The sequence below is a fragment of the Chrysochloris asiatica genome, unplaced genomic scaffold (genome assembly GCF_000296735.1).
Source record: "Chrysochloris asiatica unplaced genomic scaffold, ChrAsi1.0 scaffold00030, whole genome shotgun sequence".
Classification (NCBI taxonomy): domain Eukaryota; kingdom Metazoa; phylum Chordata; class Mammalia; order Afrosoricida; family Chrysochloridae; genus Chrysochloris; species Chrysochloris asiatica.
In genome coordinates, this window is record NW_006408548.1 from 15,894,740 (window position 1) to 15,921,963 (window position 27,224).

Genomic DNA, 27,224 nt, shown 5'->3' on the forward strand with positions numbered 1-27,224 from the left:
CACAAATACTGTTGACTATCATTTCATACTTACTGTAATTTATTGTAATTATTGTAGAATTGGCTTTACGTATACTATTGGATTCTGATAACTTTGGGATGTTGGTGCTGTAATATCAAATTTTAGATGAGTAAAATGAAGTCTGTATAAAATTAAGCAACTTGCTTAGAAACCTCCACTATTAAGAGCTGGAATTCAAAGCACATGTTGTACTCGTACGGATTTTACTCAGCAATCCCTATGTTATAGATAAATATAAAAAAGTAAACATAAAAGGTATAAGATGTTCTTGTATTTGCCATTTTATTTAAAAGTTATTTCTGACAATTCTTGTAGCCTTATGTTAAAGCTGACCTTATGTTATTGATGTAAAATGAGCAAGTTCTCAATTTTGAGGTTATTTAAATTCATTATTAATATCATGAAATTGGAGTTCTGGTGTAGCACTGTAGGGTAAACACTGTACCATAAGGTTTCTTTGAACCACAAGGTCAGTGATTCAAACTCACCAGCCACTTCTAGAAACCCTTTGCAGGGATGCTGTGAGTTGGAACCGACTCAATGGTACTTAAGAACTACAGCATACTAAAATTGGCTTTAGCTGAAATAATACATATTTTTCTACTTTGAAGGTCTTGGAATTTATGTAAAGTGAATGACATAATGTGGGTTTGAACTATTAAATTGTTTTTAAGTGCTTATGGAATAAAAGTAATTTTGCATTTTTGTCTCAATGCAGCTGATGTGGGTGTATGATGAAGATGTAGGAATGAATTGCAGAGAGGTTACATTCGTGCCAGGTTTATATAAGATCTTTGATGAAATTTTGGGTGAGTACTTAAGATTTAAGGCATCTATTTGTATTAATGTTATTATGATGTCCCTTTATATAAAAAGTTAGCATTTGTAGTACAAAATTTAAAGCAAAATCTTTGGCTTTTTTAGTGAGTATAAATGTACTTCAGAAAATTTATACCACTAGTTGAAATATTTTCATATCTCTGTACATCATAACTCTGCTTCAATTGTGTCATATTTGATTAGCAATCTCAAAAGTTGGACTGTGTGCAGTTATTTGGGTGTTGTGCTTGGGGGCCATATTTAAAAAATTGAGATTACAGGGCACAATCCATGCAGATTCAGTGAGTCTGAGGTGGGACATGAAAATATGTGTTTTTCACCAACAAATTAGGTGTTTTTGTTAAGTTGCCAAGTTTAGCAACCACTGTTCTAAGTGGTTCCTGTTAGCTCCCATTCATGTGACTAAGTAAATCACAGTGAGGTGACTTCTGTGAGATGTGGAGACTTTGAAATGCTAATAACCAAGAACTTTCTGGAGCCTCTGCTCTGCCACTTCAGTAGTGCCATTTGAGGTTTCCAACCTTGGGATTGTGGGGGTCTCAGAGATTCTCTGTTTTTCTGGATAGAGCTTCTTCCTCTCATATCCTTGGGAAAAGAATAGCAGAGTGAACTGGTTATTCTCATTTTGTACCTTCCATTCTTGCCTCCCAACTATACCTGATTTTGCTGATTTAGGTTATATTGTGTTTATCAGGGACGTAGTTCTTTAATGATACATATTTAATTTGAAAGCTAGCTGGTTTACAATTTTTTTAAAACGTGGTTGATAAATGCAAAAATAATTCTCAGTTATAATACATAGTATGTAGAATTTTGATTTCTAAAAGTGTTAAGGATTTTGCCTTTGTAATTAAAAAATGGCAGGTTTGTTTCAGTCCAATTGCTCTTCAATGTCACTATTGAAGGACATCAAGAGAAAGTAGTTTATCAAGATAAAATGCAATTAAGCAACCATTTCTTTTTTTTTTACTTTTTATACCTTGATTTATGATATTTTAAGATGCAAATGTTTGCTTTTTAAAAAATTTTATGTCTCTAAGACACCTCTCCACCCCTTTTACCCTCACACTTTTTGTTCATGTTTATATTGCATAATAGTAATCTGTGTGATACAAAATTCTGAAATGTTATTTGGAAAATGTTTTGTATTGAAAGTTGACAGTACTTATTTTTATTAGTTATTATATGTAGATATTAATTGTTGTTGTTAAGTGCCATCAAGTTGGTTTCGACTCATAGTGTTGTTTTATAGGATTAATGAGGAGTGACTGGTGAGTTTGAAAAACCAACCTTGTAGTTTCAACCAACTTTTTGGGTTAGTGCTTATACTACAGTACCACATTTCTGTATTTGTTTATTTATACTGCTTTGTATACTAGTCATCAAATTGTTTAATTTTTTAGTTAATGCAGCTGACAATAAACAGAGGGATAAGAACATGACCTGTATTAAAGTTTCTATTGATCCGTAAGTATATACATATAATTTTTTTAAAAAAGATTTTGTGAATTCGGTGATAGTTTACATGGGAGAACATCAGTTTTACACCATTGTTTCATTGCAATGATTACAGTCTCCTCCATGTATCATCATTCAACAATATTTGCTTCTATTCCCTCTGTTTTTTTTTTGTTTTTTTGATTTTTGAGGGGGAGGGATTTCCACAAAAACAATTACGAACATATAATAATTTAAACAACCAAAGGGTGCATTCTGCAAGCCTGCCTCCTGGCCGCCAGTACTCAGTGTTTCTTTCCATGAGTCTAGAGTCCTCAGCTGCTATCTGTCTCCTTGTCCTCATCTCTGCCTCCATCTCTGGTGTTGCTTCTTCTCTGGATAGGTCACTGTTTTTGTTAAAAAACTTTGACCTTTATAACTGGGATAGTTGCAATTAGTCATGATAACAATTACTCACCATTGAATCATAAAAATCTTATCCCCATCTCTTCTCACCAGACCCATTTAGACAAGATGAAAACTATTCAATGGGGAGTCTATCTTCCCCCATACACTCTTAAACTAATTCCCTCTTGAAACCTTGTAAGCCAGTCACTTCGTACCTTTATTGCCCCCTTATTTTAGGTAGCCATTGTCTAAGTTGCCCGTCCCTATTTACCCTGTGTATAGAGGGGATAGGATTGCTACTTGATGTGAAGACTCCTTCCCTCTCAGTTGGTATTTTGAGCTACTGCATCAATAAGTATAGGTCAAGTTCATCAAATTTTAGCAGTTTGCACTTGTTTCCTCTCCATATGCATATTTTAAGATTATTTAAAATTTTATGTTCAGTTCCTTTATTCAGGTAGTCCTAATTTAAGTATTCCTCAAATGAATAATGTGTGTGGCTAGTACTTCTTTGATTTCCAGTTATTTAAGATCTTGTGATTTTTGCCTCTTTTAGTCAGAGCATCATATTAGTAGTATTTTTGTCCATTGTGTATGATGAAGTACTGATACTTCTCCGTATTGCAATGTTGCTGTTATTAAATGCCGTTGAGTCAGTTCTGACTCATAGCAACCGTGTATAGCATTTCCAAGGAGTGATTGGTGAGTTTGAACCACTGAACTTATGGTTCCAATAGACTGTAGGGTTGATTGCTTATCCTACAGCGTCATAGCTATGGGAGTTCTTAAATACCTTCATAGTGTAATAATCACTCCGTCCTTTCTGTCTTAGCTTATTTTGAGACTCAAGATTAAGGAGTATTGCTAGTACTATTTCAGTGACACTATAAGTTAAATTGACTTTTCCTGACATGCATTTGAAATTTTCCATTAGTTGTAATAACGCTTATAAATGAAGACCTGACTGATGTATGTTATTAACCAGATGTGTAGCTAATTTCATCTGATTCTGATTTTTTTTTCTGGGGAGGGGGGTGAAAATAATGATTTAAAAAAAGAAATAAAGATACTATACTGACTAATGTTTTTATAGGCATGCCTTTTATAAAACATTTACCCTTCTAAGTTTTGTTTAAAATATAGCATAATTTTTGAATTTTTCTTGACTGAACATGATAATTTAGTAATTATGTAGTAGTATAGTATTCCTATCAGTAATCTAAGACAGCATATTTAAGATTAAGATTAAAACTAAATAAGTTATATTTTTCCTGTGCTATTAAATTAACTATATCTTTTATGAAAATTTTGTCCTGTAACTATGCTGTTAAAGTTCTTGATTTTTCTTTTATTTTGATCCTATCTATAATGAGTACATTCTTGAAAATTTATATGGTAAGGTGCATAGAACACTTTAAAGTTATAGCTTATACAGAAGTTTAAGAATGTTTTAAGGAAATTTTAACTGTCAAAGTTTCTTTTCCTTATTTAGGAAATTGAAAGGTAAAGACAATACTACTCTTTATGTATTATGTTTTAGGAGAACAAATTAGAGTAATAGATACTAATATTTTAAAGCATTTTTTACAATTCCAAATTTAAGGATTCTGTTTGAAAACTGAGAAGAAGGGGCTTTCTGTAAATGTATTCTTGATAAACATGGTTGCAACTCTTCTACCTTAATTGTCCTAGCTACATTAATCCAAGAGTGTGAACTTAAAAAAAGCTTATGTAGAATTCCATTATAACAGTGGGACAAAGTAATGAGTATATAATAATTCTGTAATCTAGATAATAATTCTTGGTAGTGGAATTTACCTATCATTTTGCTGTACAAAAAGTAATTCATGTTAACCAGTGCCTTTATAATTTTCTTTTAAATCTACAAATATTTTTGTGTGCCCATTAGATTAAGGTAGAATTAAAGCTGAATTTACTTGGATCTTAATGACAATCTCATTTCAATGTATTGTTTTTTAATATCAATTTATTTTTATTGACCTTTACTTAACTTTTTTTGTTTCTGTTTTGCTTGTCTTGATGTAGGTAGATTTGAGAAATAATGAGGCTTATGGCCTTCAAAGTTGAGTAAAATTTGGTTAGACAAAGCAAGAGAAGACGTTATATAGAAAGGAAAGTCCAATGTAACAAGAAATTGAAGAATTGGGCATGAACATAGACAAATAATTAAACTGACTTGAAGAATAGGATGTAGTGTTAGAGTTGTTATGCGCCATTGAGTCAGTTCTGACTCATAGTGACCCTGTATAAAATTTCTGAGTCTGTAAATATTTTGTGGGAGCATAAGGCCTCACTTTTCTCCCACAGAGCAACTGGGTAGGCTTGAACTGCTAACCTCAGTGTTCACAGTCCTGTGTTTATCCTGTATTAAAGAGTTGTTGTTATTAAATGCGGTTGAGTTTGTTTCGACACATAGAGACCCTTTATAGGGTTTCTGAGGAGCAGCTGGTGGGTTTGAAATGCAGTCCTTGTGATTCACAGTCCAGTGCTGATCCTACAGCGCCACACCAGGACTCCAACTAAATGTGCATATAATTAGTGAAATTGGTAATGGCCTTGAACATGTAATAGAAGACCTTTAAGATTTTATATTACGCATGAAACTGCTGCTGAGTTTAGAGAAAAATATTGTTATGAAAGCTTTATTAAATCTATTATTGGGCACAGCATTTTTAAGGAGAGTAGCTAGCAAGAAGACTGTTAAAGAAATCATGTGTGAGGTGCTATTTGTCTAGTATTATAAAATGGCATTTGTAATGAAGAAAGAACTGATACTGATAAGAAATGCATCTAATGAATTAATATGTCTTTATGACTAAAAAGTATAGAGATATTATCAATTGACTGCATTATCAAAAGGGAGGAAAATAAAAGTTGGCTGATTTGGGAAAGGAAGATTGTGTGTTTAAAAATCACGTTTTATTTTTGTTTTTTTCTCTTTGAATTAATTTCTCCTGGATCTTTGATTTTCATGACTTATTTTTTCAGTACAACAACCATATGTAATAACTTTTGAGAGATTATTTATGTATGTATAAATAAAACTGTGTCCAGAAATTATTCAGAATCAAATTGTCAAATTGGCAAAATCAACTATTTACTTGTTTAAGCCATGTCTCGGTGCTTGAGATGAAGCTGTGTTTCATTGAAAATTTGGCTCTCAGATGGATAGCGGTATCATGGTATATATAATATTAAAACAATAGAGAAGTCAAAGCTTTGCATTTGCACCATTGCCTCTGTCAAATTGGTATTAGTTGTAGGACCTTCTACTCCATAGTAATCTAAAATTGGTGATTTTGTGACAGAAAAACACCTTAAACAAGTGAAGATGGATAATAGCTACTCATTAAAAGCATTAAAATCAACTTATGGAATTATTTCTACAATACAAGCAGTTCTAACAGGCTGAATATGGGACACATTCCAGGCTGCCCCTTTTCCATCTGTTGTGTAGGTTAGGTAGAAAAATGAAAATGGCAATGGCTTTTGACTTTGCAGAGTTGTAATAGTGCAATGAAGCAGGAAGATCACAGTTTATGTATGTGAAGAGAAAATTTGATTTCTAGCAGACTAACAGCCATGGTATTTTCAGTAACCTCATATGCATGCGAAAGCTGGACAATGAGTAAGGATGACCAGAAAAGAATTGATGCTTTTGAGTCATGGTGTTGGAGGAGAATATTGAAAGTGCCATAGTCTGCCAAAAGAACCAACATATCTGTGTTGGAAGAAGTGCAGCCAGAGTGCTCCTCGGAGGCCAGGATGGCCAAACTTCATGTCTCATACTTCGGACATATTGTCAGGAGGGACCAGTCACTGGAGAGGGATTTCATGTTTGGTAAGGTGGAGGGTCAGAGAAAAATAGGAAGATCCCCAATGAGATGGATTGGCCAAGTGGCAGCATCAATGGACTCAAGCGTGGCAACAGTAGTGAGTTTGGCCCAGGATCGGGCATTGTTTCGTTCTGCTGTACATAAGGTTGCGATGAGTCGGTACCAACTCGATGGCACCTAACAACAACAGCAACAACAACAGTGACTTCATAGTAACTTCTTGGAAAACTTCACCACTCGTACAACTTTTTTGCAAAATTGAGAATTTCTTTCCTGAAAAAAAATTGCATTCTTATTTTGTAGATCACAATGAACCTAATTTGAATTATATACTCAGGGATATAAATGTCTTCAAGTTTTTCTTGAAATATAAGCTTAAAAAAACAATAGTGCCTTCCAATTGATAATGGCTAGCATTTTGATTATAATAATACAGGTGTATTTTGAGTTGCTTGGCTTTTTATGGAATTTAATCAATGCATCATTGTATCTTTAAATTCTTTTAAGCTCTCATTCTGCTTTATTTACAGTGAGTCTAACATTATAAGCATTTGGAATAATGGGAAAGGCATTCCAGTTGTAGAACATAAAGTAGAGAAAGTATATGTTCCTGCTTTAATTTTTGGACAACTTTTAACATCCAGTAATTACGACGATGATGAGAAAAAAGTTACAGGTAAAGTCTAAATGGTTGATTGAAATTTTAATGAAAAATACTATTCTCAATATAAAGTCTGTAATTATTCATCTGTAAAAATTCAGACAAGGAAATCTGTATAGTGTCTTGATGAGAAAATTCTTTTCAGAATTATTACTTATTACTTTTAAAACACTATTGTACTCAGGTTTAGGGGGCTTCAAAAAGTTTATAGAAAAAATGGAATTGAAAGATAATGGAATTTTCCCACAGACTTTTTGTATGTACATTAATGTTCATTGAATCATTATTCATAATAACTAAAGGTGAAGACAATGCAAATGTCCATTAAAAGATGAATTGGTAAATCAACATGTGGTATGTGTACTAAATGTATAATAGATGATTCAGCTTTAAATAAAATTCTATTATATGAATGAATCTTGAAACCATTATGCTAATTGAAATAAAGTCAGATATAAAAGTTCTGATATTATGAGATCCCATTCATATGAAATGCTGGTGTCGTGCTGTAGGGTAAGCACTGGACTTCTAACCTCAAGGTTATTGGTTCAAACTCACCAGCTACTCCTTGGAGACTGTACAGGGTTGCTATGAGTCAGAATTGACTCAAAGGCACCTAACAACAACATATTTGATTTGTACTAAAGCTAATTTGTATTAAAGCTGATTTGTAAAAGGTGATTAGTTGTTACCATGGGTTGGGTGTGGGAATGTAGAATTTTTCTTGCTAAATGGATACTGAACTTCTGTTTGGGGTAATTAAAAAGTTTTGGAAATAGATAATAGTGATGGTTGTGAGTTTGGTTATTGCCCCTGGATTGTACACTTAAAAATGGTTAAAATTCTAAAATTTATTTTGTATATATTTTACCATATACACACAAAAAACCGACTGTATATAAGTATTATTATTATGATGATGATGTTGTTGTTGTTGTTAGCTGCCATCAAGTTAGTACTGACTCATAGCAACCATATGCACTACAGAACGAAACACTGCCTGGTCTTGGGCCAACCTCACAGTTGTTGCCATGCTTGAACCCATTGATGCTACCACTTTCCCAATCCATCTTGCTGGGTGTCTTCCTCTTTATCTCTGACCCTCCACTTTACCAAACATGGTATCCCTCTCTAGTGACTGGTCCTGCCTGACAATTATGATGTCACAATTAAATACATGTGACCATTATGACTATTGTGATAGACTGGCAATAACACTTTAAAAATCTTGAATCTGATAGTACATTAACTTTGATGCCTTCTAAATGGCTGGTCTTCTAAAATGACTGACAGTTTGAGTTTTGCTTTAGAGTACTAATGGAGTAAGACTGGTGTGTGAATTTGTTCTTACATACATACCATGTGTTTTGCTTTTAATTAAATGAATTTAGGGTTAAAAACACATATAGCAAAATATTTGCCATTCCAGCATATTTTTTGCATGTACAATTAATTAAGTGACATTAATTATATTTATCATGTTGTATAACCATCACCACTATTAGTTTCCAAATTTTTTCATTACCCTAGCAGAAACTCAGTGCTCTCTCAGGAATGACTCCCCTTCTTTCCCTCCCTTACGCATGAATTTTAGTTTCCCTGCTTTTGCCTAGTCTAGATACTTCATATAAGTGAGATCATAAAACATCTATGCTTTTATAACTGATTTAAGTCACTCAGCATGTTTTCTAGGTTCATCTGTGTTTTAATATGTATCATTATTTCATTTCCTTTATGGCTGAATAATATTCCATTGTCTGTGTATATATGTGTGTGCATAAAACCCCAAACTAAACTCACTGCTAGCAAGTTGATTTAGACTCATTGTGACTTATATAGGATTTCTGAGAATGTAAATCTTTAGGGGAGCAGAGAACCTCATCTTTTCTCTTGTTGAGCAACTGGTGGGTTTGAACCTCCTGTTGGTGGGTTCGAACTGCTGACCTTGCAGTTTGCAGACCAGTGTTCATCCTACCCTACAATGCCATACCAGGACTCTGTGTACCTAAACATATGAAAATGCATATATTATTGTTTATAAGTATCATCCAGTTGGCTGCAACTCATGTTGTTGTTCAGTGCTGTTGAGTCAGTTCTGACTTATAGTGACCCTGTAAAGGGTTTCCAAGAGCAGCTGATGTGTTTGAACTGCTGACCTTGCGGTACAAACTGATCTTGAAGTTGGAGTGCTTATTGGACCCTGTATAGGGTTTCCAAGTTTTTAAATTTTCACTGGAGCAGAAAGTCTCATATTTCTTCTCTTATCATGGTGGCTCGCAGCCTCAAACCGCAGACTTTGTGGTTCATACTCTGGTGGTCATCATATGGATTCACTGTGCTCCCCACATATGCATATGCATACACATATACATAGACATGTATGCACACATACATGAGAGGGGGCTTCAAAAAGTTCGTGGAAAAATGGAATGAAAAGATCATAGAGTTTTTCCACGGTCTTTTTAAAGCCCTTTTATAATTCGGAATACTGGTGTGCTGCTGTGGGTTAATGCTCTGGACTGCAAAGTTGGTTTCATCTGCAAGGTTGGTGGTTCAAGCTTAGTAAGTAGCCGCTGCCCAGAAACCCTATACAGGGTCGCTGTGGGTCAGAACCGAGTCTATGGCACTTAACCAACAATAGACAATAATTTCTTTGGAGCCCTGGTGTGATGATCTGGGTTAATGTGCTGGACTGCAAGGTCAGTTTGAACCACAAGGTGAGTGGTTCAAGCTTACCAGCTGCTCCTTGGAAACCCTGTACAGGGTCTCACGGTGAGTCAGAACCAACTCTAAGGCACTTAACAACAAAATAATTTGTTTATCTATTTGCCTGTTGATGAACATTTAGATTGTTTCCCCTTTTGGCTATTGTAATTAAAATTGCAGTGAACATTGATGTACAAGTATTTACTTTCAATTCTCATTGCTGGTTCAGTGTTATTCCTGTTTTCATGTCTCTTGGGTGTATTCCTAAGAATGAAATTGCTGAGCCATATGATAAATCTCTGTGTAACTTTTCAAGTAATTGACAAGCTTTTCCACAGTGGCTGCACTATTTTAAAATCCCAACAACAATGGCTGAAGTATCCATCCAATTTCTTTTAAATAGTTTTCTTTAAGAGGGTCAAGATTGAAAATACAGGCTCTGTAAATACAGTTGAAAGTGATTTGACCAAAAAGAAATCCTTGTATATATTGCTGTGAAAATGGTTGATAATTTCTATTCAAAACTAAGGCTCTAAGAGTTGATATAGATTAAAATTTTGCAATCAATAAGTGACTTAGATAGAAGTGGTTTTATATCAAATCAGTTGCATAGACTTACTTGATTATAGGAAATGCCAAGCTAATTTCATTGAAATTGTAATGAATATTATGAATCTAACAAATGTAATCTTGAATATACTATTATATATGTTACATCTTAATTGTAGTTTTCTTTAAAGTCTTAATATATTCTTGGAACTATTCATTGATGATAAGGAAATTAAATAAGAACTGTTTTATAGCAGACTTGCCCTATGGTAGGTAAGTTAATGAAATTACAATAATACCCTTTAAAACTTTTATATTTAATTGTTCTTACAGGTGGCCGTAATGGTTATGGTGCAAAACTTTGTAATATTTTTAGTACAAAGTTTACGGTAGAAACGGCTTGCAAAGAATACAAACATAGTTTTAAACAGGTATGATAGATATTTGTCCCTTTTTAAAAATAATCATTTTTTTTAATAGTCTACTTAAATAATGTAAAAAAATTTTTTGAATAAGTCTTTTGAGTAAGAGGGAAGCAATATCATAATGCCTGGGAAATCTTACATAAAACTGTTCCCATTCCTTTAAACAAAGAATATTTAATAGACTTTTCCTTTAACATAGTTATACATTAGTTGCAATGACCTGAATTTCACTGCCTCTTTGAAATATGAGAGGGCTTCAAAAAGTTTGTGGAAAAATAGAATGAAAAGATAATGGAATTTTTCCAGGAACTTTTGGAAACCACTTCATATATTCTCTTAACATGCTTGAAAAATTAATCATTAGTTCCTCAAATTCATGTTGATTCTTTTCTCACAGGTCTTAGAAAATAACTTCACACGTTAAGCTAAAATAATTTTTTCAGAAAAAGCATAATGCTATTTATTTTGGCAAAATAAAATCACTAACAGTTTATAAAGCTGGTGCAGCTTATTTTGCATATGAGATTATAAAAGTAAAAGTTTAAGATATTTTATCTGTGATATCAATTTAGGATTTGTTTGTTTGCTGTGTGAGGTTTGAAAATGGACATATTTGTGGTGTTTAGTATATTTCATACTGTTTTAATTATATATTATAAAATATAGAAACATTATAGACAATGTTTAAATTTTTTTTGAAGACATGGATGAATAATATGATGAAGACTGCTGAAGCCAAAATTAAGCATTTTGATGGCGAAGATTACACATGCATAACATTCCAACCAGATCTGCCCAAATTTAAGATGGAAAAACTTGATAAGGATATTGTAGCCCTTATGACCAGAAGAGCTTATGACTTGGCAGGCTCATGCAAAGGGGTTAAAGTCATGTTTAATGGAAAGAAATTGCCTGTAAGTGTCTTATAAAATAGTTTAATACTTGGCCATTTATGGATTTTTAAAAATCTAATCTCACAGTTTCTTTTTTTAATTGATGTGTTTAGACTATTCATATTATTGATATATTTTGATGGCATTCAACAACAATAATACTGTTTGGTACTGTCCTACATTTCTTTTATTTCTATTGTATTCACCTTTTTAGTTTTATATTTCATTTTGTGTAATTTATTTTATCTTCAAGTTCACAGATTCTTCTACTCAAGTCTACTGATGAGACCATTCATTAAAGGCATTCTTGATTCTTACTAATGTATTTAATGCACTTGTTTATTGTGATTTGGATGAAAGGTTACAGAGCAAATTAGTTTTTGATTTAACAGTTTGCTACTTTATTTCTAGAATTTCTATTTGATAAAGTTTCCACTTTTCTGTTGAAGTTGCATGTTATCATAATAATAACGATACTTAGTTCAAGTGTGATATATGTGATAGTTAAGGAGTCCTGGTGGCACAATGGATTAGGCATTGGGCTGCTAACTGCAAGGTTGGTGGTTCAAACCCACTAACCTTTCTGTGGGAGAAAGATGATGCTTTCTGCTCCTAAAGATGATAGGCATAGAAACAGCCCTGTAGGGACAGAATTGACTTGTGGAGCAGTGGATTTGGATGGTATGTGATATTTACAGACATATCTGAGTGTTATTTCTTAATCTTTTTAGAATGTGTGTGTGTGTTATTATACTTCCCCAACTTTTAGCATGTGTAGTATATTTTTTATCGAAAACTTGATGTGTTGCATCGGGTAAATAAATAAGGCGGTAATGTAGGGATTTCTGGTAATTCATCAGGAGGTGGATAGTAGTTACAGTTTCTTGTTGCTGTAGCTCCTAGTGTTGAGTTTCATTGTTGCTATGGGTACCAAAGACTTCAGATTCTTCTAGTGATTTTGTGTTTTGTCATTTCTCTTGGTTTTGAGCCTTCACTTTGTGCTGTTCCTCAGAGAGGTCATGTCTTTTGTATCTCTTCCACCTTAAACTCACTGTTAGTAAAGGAGGCTGATTAGCATGATGGTAGAATGTTCTTTGCTGTCTGGCTAAATCTCAGTCTTTGGAGTGCACACTGGGCCTGTGTCTTTGGGATTAGGTCATTTCAGTGTCTCTGTCCCTCCTCCAAAGGTAGAGCTTTCCCCCCCTGCCCTGTATGCTCGCCTTCAATTATAGCAGGTGTCGGCTAGACTTCTAGTTGTAGCTCCTCAAGGCCCCCTGCTCTGTGGAATAACAACAACCACAACTTCAGTGATACATGTGGGAGCTGGGGCTATGCAGAATTCCTTTACTCCGGTATTAAGATATTTCACCATTTCATTCCTCCCGCAAAGTAAACCATCATTTTTTTCAAAGGGGAGATGGGTTGGGGTAGATTTTCTAGTGGCTGCTGTTATTCTCCCCCAATCAGTACTATGGGAGGAACTATCCCTCTTACTGTCCTTCTGGGAACCTGGTGGAGTTCTCAAAGGGAAAGACTACAAATGAATATGTCAGCCTCTATGACTGCCGCTCCCAGGACCTTTGCATATATATACTGGTCTAGATTTGATCTGTAGCAGGAAGTCACAATTTCTAGTTTAACGTTCCATTCTGGCATATGTGACCATAGGTAGTTTCTGCCCCAGGTAAGCAAATGCTGAGATTCTGTATTTCCTTTCAGACACCTTTATCTTTCCAGATCTTTGGATGGCCATCTGTCCTGTGATCTTAATTTTTTGATGGGTCATGAAAAGTAATTATTCTTTTCTTGTTGTTAGGATGAAAGCTGCTGCTTCTTTTTAATTTCATTCCCCGCCCCCTCCCCCTTTTAGGAGTCCTGGTGTGCTGTGGGCTAATAATGTGTCAGACTGCAAAGTCATTTGAACTGCAGGGTCGGTGGTTCAAGCTCACCAGCTCCTCCTTGGAAACCTTATACAGGATTGCTATGGGTCGGAATGGACTCAGTGGCACTTAACAACAACCCCCCTTTTTGGCTCTGTACTTGCTTGAGTTGAAACTGGGTTTCTACTTTGTTATTTTAAAAACATATTAGATACTGAAAGATATTAGCTATCCATCTGACCTTTCATGTCTTCTCTTTATCAAACACACATGGATATGAGTTCCCTTTTAAAGGACAGGGGTCCAAGAGTAGAATAAAGAAAAGTTATAAATGTTTGGATCTATGAAATGAGAGTTGTTGTGAATGAAAGGAAATGTGAAGGTCTGTTAAGTATCTGATGGCATTCACCTAGTTGAATTGCTGATGTAATATTGTTTATTGTTTTGTTTTCTTCCAGCTACCTAAGAGAGCTTATTGTTTTTGTTTCCTTTTTAAATTAATAGGTAAATGGATTTAGAAGTTATGTTGATCTTTATGTAAAAGACAAATTGGATGAAACTGGGGTGGCTCTGAAAGTTATTCATGAACTTGCAAATGAAAGATGGGATGTTTGTCTGACTTTGAGTGAAAAAGGATTCCAGCAAATTAGCTTTGTAAATAGCATTGCAACTACAAAAGTGAGTATGCTAGTTCTCTTTTTCCACCTTACAGCAGAATAATCTTTCACTAAAATCAATAACCACCACTACCAAAAAACTTAGAAAACAAAACCAAAAAACTCACTGCTCAAAAATGCTTTGACTTATGAAAAGGAATGCTATTTTTTTATGTAATAGCTGTTTCTCAATTTATTTAAACATTCATTGAGAAACGAGTATATATGATTATGTTTATAGATACAGTGCGTTTATTGTTGAATGCTTTTATGTTTTATGACATTTAGAATAACAAATTCCTTGTTCTGGGTCTTGGATTTAGGATGTAGAAGAGAGATTAATAGAGCATAAGTCTTTTTTAGGGTTAGATGTATATATGATCAGTTTTAGATTTTCCTAGGATATATGCTTGTATTGCTTAACACTTTGTTATATTCAAATGATAAATAAATGCTTTTAGATGAAAAAAACTTCATCTAATTTGAAATCCCAAAGCCTACAAAAGAGGGTTTAAATTCCATAGAATAGTAAATAACATGTCATACTCTTAAACTTCACAATTTTTTAATGTGTTTTTTATAATCTAGCCAACAGAAATCTGATGTAACCTATGATTGCATCCTGTTGCATATAATAGGAATCTAAATACAGTGGTTTAAATATCTTAAGGTTTTATGCTTTCATTAGTTGAGGAGTGGGAGTAGGTAGCATTAGGCATTGAAATTGACTACATCTGTGGAAAAAGATGATGGAAAAGCTCCATATTATCATAAGTCAAAACAAGGCCAGGGGCAGATTGTGGAATAGACCATCAATTGCTCATATGCCAATTTAAACTGAAGCTGAAGAAAGCGAAAACAAGTCCATGAGAGCCAAAATATGACCTTGAATATATCTCACTTGAATTTAGAGATCATCTGAAGAACAGATTTGAATACATTAAACACTAAAGACCGAAGACCAGAAGAGTTGTGGGATGACATCAAGAACATCATACAGGAAGAAAGCAAAAAGTCATTAAGACAAGAAAGAAGGAAAAGGTCAAAATAGATGTCAAAAGAGACACTGAAACTTGCTCTCCAGCATAGAGATGCTAAACCAAATGGAAGAAATGAGGCGGTATAAGAGCTGAACAGAAAATTTCAAAGGTCAGCTTGAGAAGACAGAGTCAAATATTACAAGAAAATGTGCAAATATCTGGAGTCAGAAAACCAAAAAGGAAGAACACACTCAGCATTTCTCAAGCTGGGAGAACTGAAGAAAAAAATTCAAGCCTCGACTTTCGTTATTGAAAGATTCTCTGGGAAAATTATTGAATGATTCAGAAAGCATTAAAAGATAGAAGGAGTACCCAGAGTCACTGTACCAAAAGCATATGGTTGATGTTCAACTGTTTCGATACACAGAAGGAGGAAGTCCAAGGTGTGCATTGAAGGAATTGGCAAAGAACAAGGCACCAGGAATTGATGGAATACAACTTGAAATCTTTCTAGAAAGTGAGGCGCCACTTGAAGCACTCACTTTTATATATGCCAAGAAATTTGGAACACAGCTATCTGGCTAACTGGAAGAGATCCGTATTTGTGCCCATTCCAAGAGAGGTGACCCAACAGAATGCAGAAATCATTGGACAATCTCTTTGATATCACATGTGAGTAAAGTTTTAGTAAAGGTAATATAGAAAGGCTGTATGCATACATTGACAGAGAACTTCCAGATGTTCAAGCTGGATTCAGAAGAGGCCATGGAATGAGGGATATCTTTGCTGATGTCCGATAGATCTTGGCTGAAAGCAGAAAATTATCAGAAAGATGTTTACCTGTGCTTTATTGACTACACAAAGGCTATTGATTGTGTGGATCATGACAAGCTATGAACAACATTGTGAAGTATGAGTATTCCGGAACACTTAATTGTGCTTCTGAGCAATCTGTACATGGACCAAGAGGCAGTTGTTCTAACAGAACATGGAACTCTGAATGGTTTAAAATTAAGAAAGGTGTACGACAGGGTTGTATTCTTTCTCCATACTTATTCAACCTGTATGCTGAGCAAATAACCTGAGAAGCTGGGTTATATGAAGAAAAATGTGGCATCAGGATTGGTGGAAAACTTATTAACCACCTGCGATACGAAGATGATTCAACCTTGCTTGCTGAAAGTGAATGGGACTTAAACTGAAGATCAAAGAGCACAGCCTTCAGTATGGATTGCATCGCAGTGTAAAGAAAACAAAAATCCTCATCACTGGACCAATAAACAGCATCTTTATCAATGGAGAAAAGATTGAAGTTGTCAAGGACTTCATTCTTCTTGGATCAACACTTATGGAAACAGCAGTCAAGAAATCAAATGACGTTTTGTGTTAGACAAATCTGCTGCACAAGACCTTTTTAAAGTGTTGAAGAGCAAAGATGTCATGGTATTTTCAATAACCTCATATGCATGCGAAAGCTGGACAGTGAATAAGGAAGACCGTAGAAGAATTGATGCTTTTGAGTGAAGGTGTTGGGGGAGAATATTGAAAGTGATGGGCTGCCAAAAGAACCAACAGATCTGTGTTGGAAGAAGTTTAGCCAGCGGGCTCCTTGGATGCCAGGATGGCCAACCTTTGTCTCTTCTACTTTGGACATATTGTCAGGAGGGACCAGTCACTGGAGAAGGATATCATGTTTGGTAAGGTGGAGGGTCAGAGAAAAAGAGGAAGACCCCCCCAATGAGATGGATTGGCAAAGTGGCAGCATCAATGGGCTCAAGCGTGGTAACAATTGTGAGGTTGGCCCAAGATCGGGTGTTTTGTTCTGTTGTGCATAGGGTTGGTATAAGTCGGTACCGACTCGATGGCACCTAACAACAACAACATGGCATCTCAATGCTATCTGAGATATATGCTCTTCATGACTTTATTTTCTGCTGTACTTAGCATGTGGCTTTCATTCTGATACCCTAAGGATGTTTGCTGCACCTTTATGCATCTTTTCCAAGCTCTAGAGAGAAAGAATTTGGAGAAAAATGACACTTTCTGTTCCTGAAAGATTTACAGCCTCTAGAAACCCTATGCAGGATTGCTGTGAGTCAAAATCAATTCAGTGGCTGTGGGTTTCATTTTTGGTTTTGGAGGGGCAAAGAAAGGGGAAGTATACATGTATTTGTCAACTAAGTCTTTCCTTTTTTTCATCAGGAATACAATAGCTTTTCTGGAAACCCCAACCTGTAGTCTCTGCTAACATCTCATTGGCTAGAATTGAGTCACGTGGCTACCCCACCTTCAGAGGAGTTGGTGAACCTTTTAAATTAGGACTATTACTTATTAAAAATAAATTTGGGCTTTTTGGCAAACATTAATTGCCTCTGTCACCACAAAAGACCTTATTTAAATCTTAATTCTGTCATTCCAGAGACTAATTTTATGGGATTAATAATTCTGAGTTCATAAAATTGTGAAAATTCAACATTCATGATAGAAAAATGAGTATGTAAGTATTCTGCTACCTTAACTATACAAATTTTGGATTCTATATATTTTTCTTTTTAGGGTGGACGACATGTTGATTATGTAGTAGATCAAGTTGTTGGTAAACTTATTGAAGTAGTTAAGAAAAAGAACAAAGCTGGGGTATCAGTGAAACCATTTCAAGTAAGTAATACTCTATGCTGCTGAATTACTAAATAAATAATGTAAGTTCTAATGTTGACGTATTTAAAAGTTACTAAATAATATGGGTTCTGATGTTCTCCTTTTTTTTTGGCATATTTTCAACAGGTAAAAAACCACATATGGGTTTTTATTAATTGCCTTATTGAAAATCCAACTTTTGATTCTCAGACTAAGGAAAATATGACTCTGCAACCCAAAAGTTTTGGGTCCAAATGTCAACTGTCAGAAAAATTTTTTAAAGCAGTGAGTAACACTTTCATTATTTTTAAGTATGTTATTATTGATAGTTGGTTACATAGTTTTTGTTTTTTATATTGAAATACCATTTTTTCTTTAGAAAAATTGTTTTGCAGTTTTTGGTGAAAGTTTACAAAGCAAATTAGATTCCTGTTTGATAGTCTCCACACAAATTGTTTGGTGACATTGTTACATTTATCACAATGGATCAACATTCTCTTTAAGTGTGTTCAGTTTGTTCCATTTCTAGTGCTCTCATTTCCCTCTTCCCTCTTCATCTTTTTTTTTTAATGTTTTATTGTGAATTATGTTATAGTTTACATGGGAGGACATCAGCTTCACATTGATCCCATTGTATATTGTTTCCTTTCTTGCTATGGTTACAATCCCTTCCATGCATCATCCATCAACCAAAGGGTATACCCCGCAAGCCTGTCCCCAGGTCGTCTACATACCGCCCCTTTCCCTCTCCGGGTCCAAAGTCTCCAGCCGCTCCATCTCCCCCACGTCATCGTCTCTGCCTCCATCCCTGGCATCACTGCTTCTCTGGGTAGGGTTCTGTTCTCCACTCTTCTCTTTTGATGGTCCCAGGGACCTCCGCTCCTAGACTGCAAGGTTAATTAATCACTCACCTCTCTTTGCCCCAAAACGTCTACCTTTACATTTCCAGCCCTTACAATCAGTCCTGATAACAATTATACTCTATCGTAAGAGACCTATCCGCATCTCCTTTCATAAGTTTTTAATTTTTAGTATGTCCCACTCATCTATTTTGTCTACTTTTTTTTGTGTACTATTCAAATTGTTTGTTAGTCTGTATATGCCCTGATATAGTACCCTTACATTTGTCCCTATTTTTTCATTGATGACCTTAATAATTTTGGGATTCACATTTAGATCTTTAATCCATGCTGAGTTTGTTTTTGTATAGGGCGTGAGACAACCCTTTTCATCTTTGCTTTTGAATAATTGTTATTATTCAAAAGACCTTTTGGTCTTTTACTAATGATTTTTAACTGGGGCACCAGCCTTATGAGTTACATCCTTTATTTGTGTGCTGCTCTGCTGTTTTGCTAAAAGATGGTCTCTAGATAGGCAGAGTTCTAAGTATAAAGAGTGTCATAGGGCAGTAGTGACTAACTATTATGACTCTAGTCACAACAGTCAGTAGTGGTGGTATCTGGGCACTATCTAGTTCGTCTGGTCTCAGGGTAAAAGAAGTTGTGGTTTCTGTACACCTGTTTCTATTCTGTGCTTTTGGTTACTTTCTTAGTGTTCTCCCCCCTACCCCCTGTGAATAGAGACCTATAGTTACGTCTTAGATGGCCACTCAAAAACTTTTAAGACCCTACTTGCTACTCATTTCACGAGTATACATATAATTTTTGTCAGCTGTGTTATGTCAGTTGACTTTGAGTTATCACTTGAAGCTATTGTCCTAGAGACTTCAAGCCCTTAAGATCTATTTTGGAAGATGATAGGTTATGTCTAAGAAATAACCATATTTGTGTCTTCAATGAACATATGTGCCTGCATCCATATATTTGTATTTATATACATCTATAGTGGGCAGTTCAGAACTTACTCAACAGCACTTAACAACAGTAGATACCTGGTGTGTTGCTGTAGGATAAGCACTGTATGCAGCTTCTTGTAAATCCTATCTAGGGTTGCTATGAGTTGGAACTGACTCAGTGGCACATAACAATAACAATAAATGACATGAAGAGTACTTTCCCTACCCCTGTTTTCCTGTCCAGTTTTATAAGAAGACAAGAAAACATAATAGATCAACAGAGATCATACAATTTTTGTCTTTATTCTCTTGAACTATTCCACTTAACATTGTGCCCACCAAGTTCATACATGTTATAGTATGTTTTGTGGATTCATCATTTTTCTTTATGGCTGTGTATTCATTGTATGTATAATAATTGCTTATTCAGTAATCCTCTGAGTTCTTTGGTGACTTTCTTTTATTTTTTTACCATTGTGACTAAATCAACAATGAGCATAGGTGTGCATATGTCTGTGACTTTATTTTTAGGTTTCTAGGAGTGAGGTTACTGTATGATAAGCACTGACCTACTAACCGCAAGGTGGATGGTTCAGACCTACTAGCTGCTCCTTTGCAACTCTGTACGCAGTCATTATGAGTCAGAACTGACTTGAAGGCATTTAATAACAGTATATATACCTGGAGAATGGGCTTACTGGTTCATATGATAGTTCTGTTTGGAATTTTATTAGCAATATGAGCAAGTTCCATAATGTAGTTTTCTTGAATTTTTTTTTTTTTTTTTTGACATAGAGAATTCAAGACTCAACTTTTTATATTGATGATATATAAATGCCAGTGTCTAGAATTTCCTAATTAGTAACTTCATGGGGTGCACCAGTTTTTGCCATGTTAATTTTAGCAAAATTAATTTGTATCAAAATTGGTATATATTCCTCATGAACTTTAATGTAACAGAATTTTTCTCATATGCAGTTAAAATTACTGGTTTTTGTTTATATTTCAGTACAATAGATAATTATACTAAGTTATTTTAATGGAGAGTAAAATTCACTAGTATGTAGCATGACTATTATAAAAATTAATGTTTTAAAGCACCATAAAACTCTAGGTATCATGTTAATCTCTATAAAGTTTAGTTAAATGTATGAGCTCTCTGACTTTTTTGTATCCATTGTTCCTTTGTTTTTAGGCTTCTAACTGTGGCATTGTAGAAAGTATCCTGAACTGGGTGAAATTTAAGGCTCAGACTCAGCTGAACAAGAAGTGTTCATCAGTCAAGTATAGTAAAATCAAAGGTATTCCTAAGCTGGATGATGCTAATGATGCAGGTAAGATCCAGTTTGTTTTCTAAATTTTTTATTTATAGTTCATTTTTTATTAATCCAGTCATAGAGATTTTTTATTTTCCATATATAGTTAGACTACATGATTTTCTGTTCACAGTATAATTTAAAATCAATGAAATGGCCACATATAGTACATATTAATAATTTTCAGGGGATAGAAACTCAGTATAGTATACCTAAAATATTCAAACTACTGAGTATAATGGAAATTGACTCTTTTTAGAGTCTTACTAACATCATTGTGATCATTTTTTTTTTAGTTTTTATTGTGATTTGAGTGATAGTTTACATGGGTTAACATCGATTTTACACTCATCATTTCATTGCAGTGATTACAATCATGCATCATCATTCAGTAGTATTTGCTTCTGTTCCCTCTGGTTTTGTTTTTTTTTTGGGGGGGGGGCGTGATCATTGTTTTTTATGGCTTAATTTTTCTCATTGGTAAAATGAACTCAGAGTATATATATGTCATTTTAAGGAGCCCAGATGGCATAGTGGGTCAAGTATTTAACTGCTAATCTCAAGGTTGTTGTTTCAAACCCACCAGCTGATTGATCCATAGGAGAAAGATGAGGCTGTCTGCTTTTGTAAAGATTTATAGTCTCAGAAACTCTAAACAGTAGTTCTCCTCTGTCCTATTGGGTTAAGTATGAGCTGGAATCAACTTGATGGCTGTGTGTTTTTATATATGTCATTTAAAATTTCTCCCAGGTGGCAAGCATTCCCTGGAATGTACACTGATATTAACAGAGGGAGACTCTGCCAAATCACTGGCTGTGTCTGGGTTAGGTGTGATTGGACGAGACAGATACGGAGTCTTTCCACTCAGGGGTAAAATTCTTAATGTACGGGAAGCATCTCATAAACAGGTAAATTTGTATACTTACATATATATGACAGTACTAATGTTACTCTATAAGTAATGAAGTTTTAAATATAAATTCCGGTTTACGATATTTCAACTGTACTTTTGACACTTTTGCTTTTTTCACAGATCATGGAAAATGCAGAAATAAATAATATTATTAAGATAGTTGGTCTACAATATAAGAAAAGTTATGATGATGCAGAATCTCTGAAAACTTTACGTTATGGAAAGATCATGATTATGACTGATCAGGTTGGTTTGCAAATTGCCACATATTTAACATAAAATAAAAATTACCCTTTATGCTTAATGAAACTTGCTTCAAGATAGTATAAGTGAAAGTGATTGTATATCAAGGATTATAAAAAGCATTGTTCAATGGAATTGCTTTTGAGAAGTACATTTTATGTTATTTAATTTATTGGATAATCTATGGTTAGTAATTATAATATTTTAAAATGTGATAAATATGAGAAGAGTGTAGTATTATAGGGATGATGCCTATAGAAAAAAGAGATGGATTTACAAGATGAGAAACAACAGTCAATAGAACAATGGTTTTTATTTGTACATCGTTGAGTAATTGTGGTTGTACAGAAATAAGTAGGACTTGAATAGTAAAATAACGGTAATCCATGGATGGATTAAGGAAGAATTCGAACATTAAAAAGAATTTTATATGCATCCATTTATTCGTGTTTATGTACTCTTAGTAAAAGTATTGTAGAGAAAATCTTCAACTGAAAAACCACTATACAGGTATGTGTTGCTTAACATCTTTTTGGACAATGTTCTATATCCAACGTTTGGCCTTAATGCATACAATTTTTTTTTTTTTTTAAGGGAAAGCAGCTCTCCTTTTATTTATTATGAAATACTCCAAGCCCAGTCTCTAGCATCATTAGAGGCAGATGACATGGGCTTGGGCTGACAGGCTTTGGCAGAATGCTGTGGCGACTGCTCCTGCTGCTCGGGTTGGTGGAACAGCAGGTGGTACAGTATATCCTGTGTTCCCTTCTGGTTCCTGAACCACCAGTTCCTACTGCTGTGGAGGCAGTGGCAGCAGCGTTGAGGTCAAGTGGGCGCCATTAAGGTTTTAGTCTGGTGTTTGAACATTGTCCATATCACGTGTTCTATTTCATGGAACGTATCATGGATGTTAAACGGGCATACCTGTATATAGTTTTTTCTGTAACTTTTTATTGTGAATTAAGTGAAGGTTTAAAGAGAAGATCATCAGTTTTACATACAGCCAATTACACTTTATCTCAACAATTGCACTTTGTTTCAGTGGTTGCGATTCCCTCCATGTAGTGTCAGTTACCCCACTTCCTTCCTCTGGTTTTTATTTCCATTTCATATACAATTTTAAGCAGAAAGTTTGCAGTTTTAATGTGAGAAGACACAGATTTGCCTATATTACAGGGATTTCCTCTTCCATTATCTAGTGAAGTAGTATTATAGCTATTGTAATTTTGAGAATTTTTATCCTGAAATCACTCTTTTAATAAATTTTTGGTAAATTTTAAAATCTTCATAATGTATTTTATAATAAGCTTCGGTTTATATAACTTCCTATATTCTTTATTTGCATTTTAAAGAAAAAAAAACGGATCATCTACAGAATAGTATTTATTGCTTATATAAAATGCAGTTCTAAAATTTGAATGGAGTTTGGCATATTTGCCACAATTTATACATCTTTAAATTTGGTTATGTAAGTAAATATTTCAAAAGATTATTATAGCATTGTTTAATAATATTTATTTAGGATCAAGATGGTTCTCATATAAAAGGCCTGCTTATTAATTTCATCCATCACAATTGGCCATCACTTTTGAAGCATGGTTTTCTTGAAGAGTTCATTACTCCTATTGTAAAGGTATTATTTACATTAATATATTTTTATACTCCTTTATTAAAGGGTAGCAGAAAAACTAAAAAAATTTTTCTTTAATTAATTTAAGGCAAGCAAAAATAAGCAGGAACTTTCCTTCTACAGTATTCCTGAATTTGATGAGTGGAAAAAGCATATAGAAAACCAGAAAGCATGGAAAATAAAATACTACAAAGGTGTGTATTTTTAAATATTTAATTGATATCATTTATAATGTCCCACAATCTAAGCAATTTTGAAAATGGTACAAAAATTCTAAGGCTGAACTCTTAAGACTTCAAAACAAGCTACTGGTGAATTTAAAAATTTTATGGAAATAGAATCAGTAGTATAATGAATTTTTCCTTCTAAACACCCCCCACTGCCCTTTTCATGGTCAGTCTTACTTCAGCTACATCTTTTTCATTGCCACACTGTTAGAAATAACTCACACATATTACATTGCTTCACCTTTGAAGAAATGTTTCTCTGAAAGAATTAAAAACATCAACAAATATCCAGGCAGTGTTAAAACTTCTTTGTATTAAAAAGTGAGTTTGTTAATTGGGGAGGAACAATGAAAAGGAGTGTGAGAATGGGTGTATAACTTGAAGAATGTCATCAGTGTCGGTGAATTACACATGGAGAAATTGTTGAATCAGTGTATGTTCTGCTGTGTATATTCTTAACAACAAATAGGATAAATTACTTTAAAAAAAAATTATTTTTGTTAAGTAGGTTTGAGTCTGAATCCAAAGATGGGCAACACAATATATTTGGTTTTGAAGTTGCTTTAACATATGAGTTCTCATTGTTGGGTGGTTTGGTATAATACAGCATTCTGGATTTTGCTGATTCTGTTTATGTGGGTTGATTTAATATGTACCCTGTGCCTCTGTTACTGTATTTTCTCTTAACAAGTAGTTAAGTGGAGGCTTGGTATGGTGCTATTATATAAGCAGTGGTGCTATTATATAAAAGGTCTGCAGTTCAAACCCACCAGCTACTCCATGGAAACCCTATGTGGAGTTACAATGAGTTGGAACCAACTTGATGGCACACAACAGTAGTTAAATTGGAGCTTGATCAGTGCTGGATTCAAATTTTTTTTTTTGCCAGAAACATTTGAGAGATGGTGGTATGTACATATGTCAGGAGGCATTATTGCTTACCTTTTTATGATACTAAGATTGATCAGTTGGCACAGGTATTGTTAACCTGTTCAATCTGTTATACATTTCCCCATCACTTTTTACTTACTGGTTTTAAACAACCATTGATGTTCATCACTCAATTTTATTTTTTTTAAATTGTGCAGGGTTGGGTACCAGTACAGCTAAAGAAGCAAAGGAATATTTTGCTGATATGGAAAGGCATCGTATCCTATTTAGATATGCTGGTCCTGAAGATGATGCTGCCATTACTTTGGTAATAAACTTCATTTTAAAATCATTTTTTAAATACTCATTCTCTACCCTCCATACCTTTTCTTCTTGTCCTAGCTTCCCTCTGATGAGTCACTTTTGAAATTTCAAAATCCAAACTAGTTAATTTTAGTGTTTCCTACCCCTGACTTCCCCAGATTATATGCACTGTTTTCATAGTTATTTAATGGAAAGGCCTTCATTCAAATGTATTTTTTATTAAAACTATACTAGGAAAAAAACATTGACTTCCCTGAATTTTATTAGTGTATAGACTTAAGAATAGTCATTTGTTGTATCTAAATGTTAATTTTGTATTTAAATTCATTTTGTTTTAATGTGTGAAATTATTACCTGGACTCTTTCAGGCATTCAGTAAGAAGAAGATTGATGACAGAAAAGAATGGTTAACAAATTTTATGGAAGATCGGAGACAGCGTAGGTTACATGGCTTACCAGAGGTTAGTCATAGAATGGTGATATGGGGGATGAAAAAACAGGAGAGACTAATAATTGATGCAATAATAATGACAATATTGCTATATAACTTTTCTCTTAGCAATTTTTATATGGTACAGCGACAAAGCATTTGACTTACAATGATTTCATCAACAAGGAATTGATTCTCTTTTCAAACTCAGACAATGAAAGATCTATACCATCTCTTGTTGATGGTAAGTAGGCTTTGTTTAAAAATCTAGCTTGCTATTATGAGTATATTTATAATTAATGCACTTTAAGTTATTCTTATAATACATTTAAAAATTTGTACTTGAAATTTTATAAAACATACGAAGAACTGATTCAGAAGAATGTAAAGACTTTTTGAAGTTGCTTTTGATATATATTTTGGTAGGACTGAGTCTTTAATATTCCTTAATTGGAAACTTTAAACCCTTTTAAAAACGTTTCTTAGGAAAATTAACTTTAAGACAAATCTTAATGCTTTTGCTTCAAGTTGTAAGAGCTTTTATTTAAAAATTGCAGAACTTATAAAATAAAGTAAAATGGGCAATTAATAATACATTTTTAAGTATCAGAATCTAAATTTTTAAAACATATCTGTACGTTATTGCATGAAATGTAATGCTGGGAAGTTAAGAATGTAATTTGGTTTTCTGGGTAGAACTTACTTTCCCACGTTTTATAACTTTCACTAAGCTAGTTGATCTTTCTTTTCTTTAGTTTCTTAGGTCTACCCATCTATCAAGTTCTAGCTTTTAAGTTGTATCCCTTCTATGAAGTCTTTAAAAATTCCAGTCTAAATTTATTTCTGATGCCTAACCTCTGCCAGTTATGTCTCTTATTTGTGGTAACTTTGCCTTCGTAGATGATAAAATTCTCATGGCAATAGGTTACATTTTATCTCTTGTTTCTACCTTGCTCTCAGCCCTTGATGATGATGGTGATGATGATGATGATGATGATGATAGTTACTTAGCATTTACTGAAAAGTTTGTAACTGTGCTCATTTGCCTTAAAGGAGCTCTGGTAGTGTAGTGGTTACAAGTCGGGCTGCTGATCTCAAGGTCAGCAGTTCGAAACTACCAGCTGTTCTGTGGGAGAAAGATGAGGCTTTCTGCTCCTGTAAAGATTTACAGCCTCGATATCCCTATACAGGGTCGTTATGAGTTGAAACTGAGTCCACAGCACATAACCATCACTACCACCATTTGCCTAAAGCAATAATAATGATAGGTAAACAGAGTGCTTTGCCTCCATTATTACAGGTGATCCTTATGATCATTGTTAAGTTGAGTTAGTTCCAACTCATAGTGACCATGAATAGGATTTCAAAGGAACAGCTGATGGGTTTGAATAACTGACCCTGTGGTTAGCAGTCCAGTGCTTATGCTACAGTGCCACTGCAGGACTCCTTATGATCATTTATTATTGTTGTTAAGTGCCATGGAGTGGGTTCTAATTCATACTGACCTTATATAGAGTTTCCACGGG

General features: G+C 34.3%; 1 protein-coding gene across 1 annotated transcript in view; it reads left to right on the forward strand.

Annotated features, from left to right (window-relative positions):
• TOP2B (topoisomerase (DNA) II beta 180kDa) overlaps positions 1-27,224 on the forward strand; it is an 88,572-nt gene that overhangs the window by 22,895 nt on the left and 38,453 nt on the right. Inside the window, exons 3-18 of the mRNA XM_006851624.1 lie at positions 740-830; positions 2,265-2,328; positions 7,094-7,239; positions 10,813-10,910; positions 11,606-11,818; positions 14,182-14,355; positions 17,870-17,971; positions 18,098-18,235; positions 20,941-21,079; positions 21,812-21,969; positions 22,095-22,220; positions 23,740-23,850; positions 23,936-24,041; positions 25,163-25,272; positions 25,637-25,729; positions 25,828-25,942. Coding sequence (XP_006851686.1) covers positions 740-830; positions 2,265-2,328; positions 7,094-7,239; positions 10,813-10,910; positions 11,606-11,818; positions 14,182-14,355; positions 17,870-17,971; positions 18,098-18,235; positions 20,941-21,079; positions 21,812-21,969; positions 22,095-22,220; positions 23,740-23,850; positions 23,936-24,041; positions 25,163-25,272; positions 25,637-25,729; positions 25,828-25,942 — 1,984 coding nt within the window. The remainder of the gene's footprint in view (positions 1-739; positions 831-2,264; positions 2,329-7,093; positions 7,240-10,812; positions 10,911-11,605; positions 11,819-14,181; positions 14,356-17,869; positions 17,972-18,097; positions 18,236-20,940; positions 21,080-21,811; positions 21,970-22,094; positions 22,221-23,739; positions 23,851-23,935; positions 24,042-25,162; positions 25,273-25,636; positions 25,730-25,827; positions 25,943-27,224) is intronic.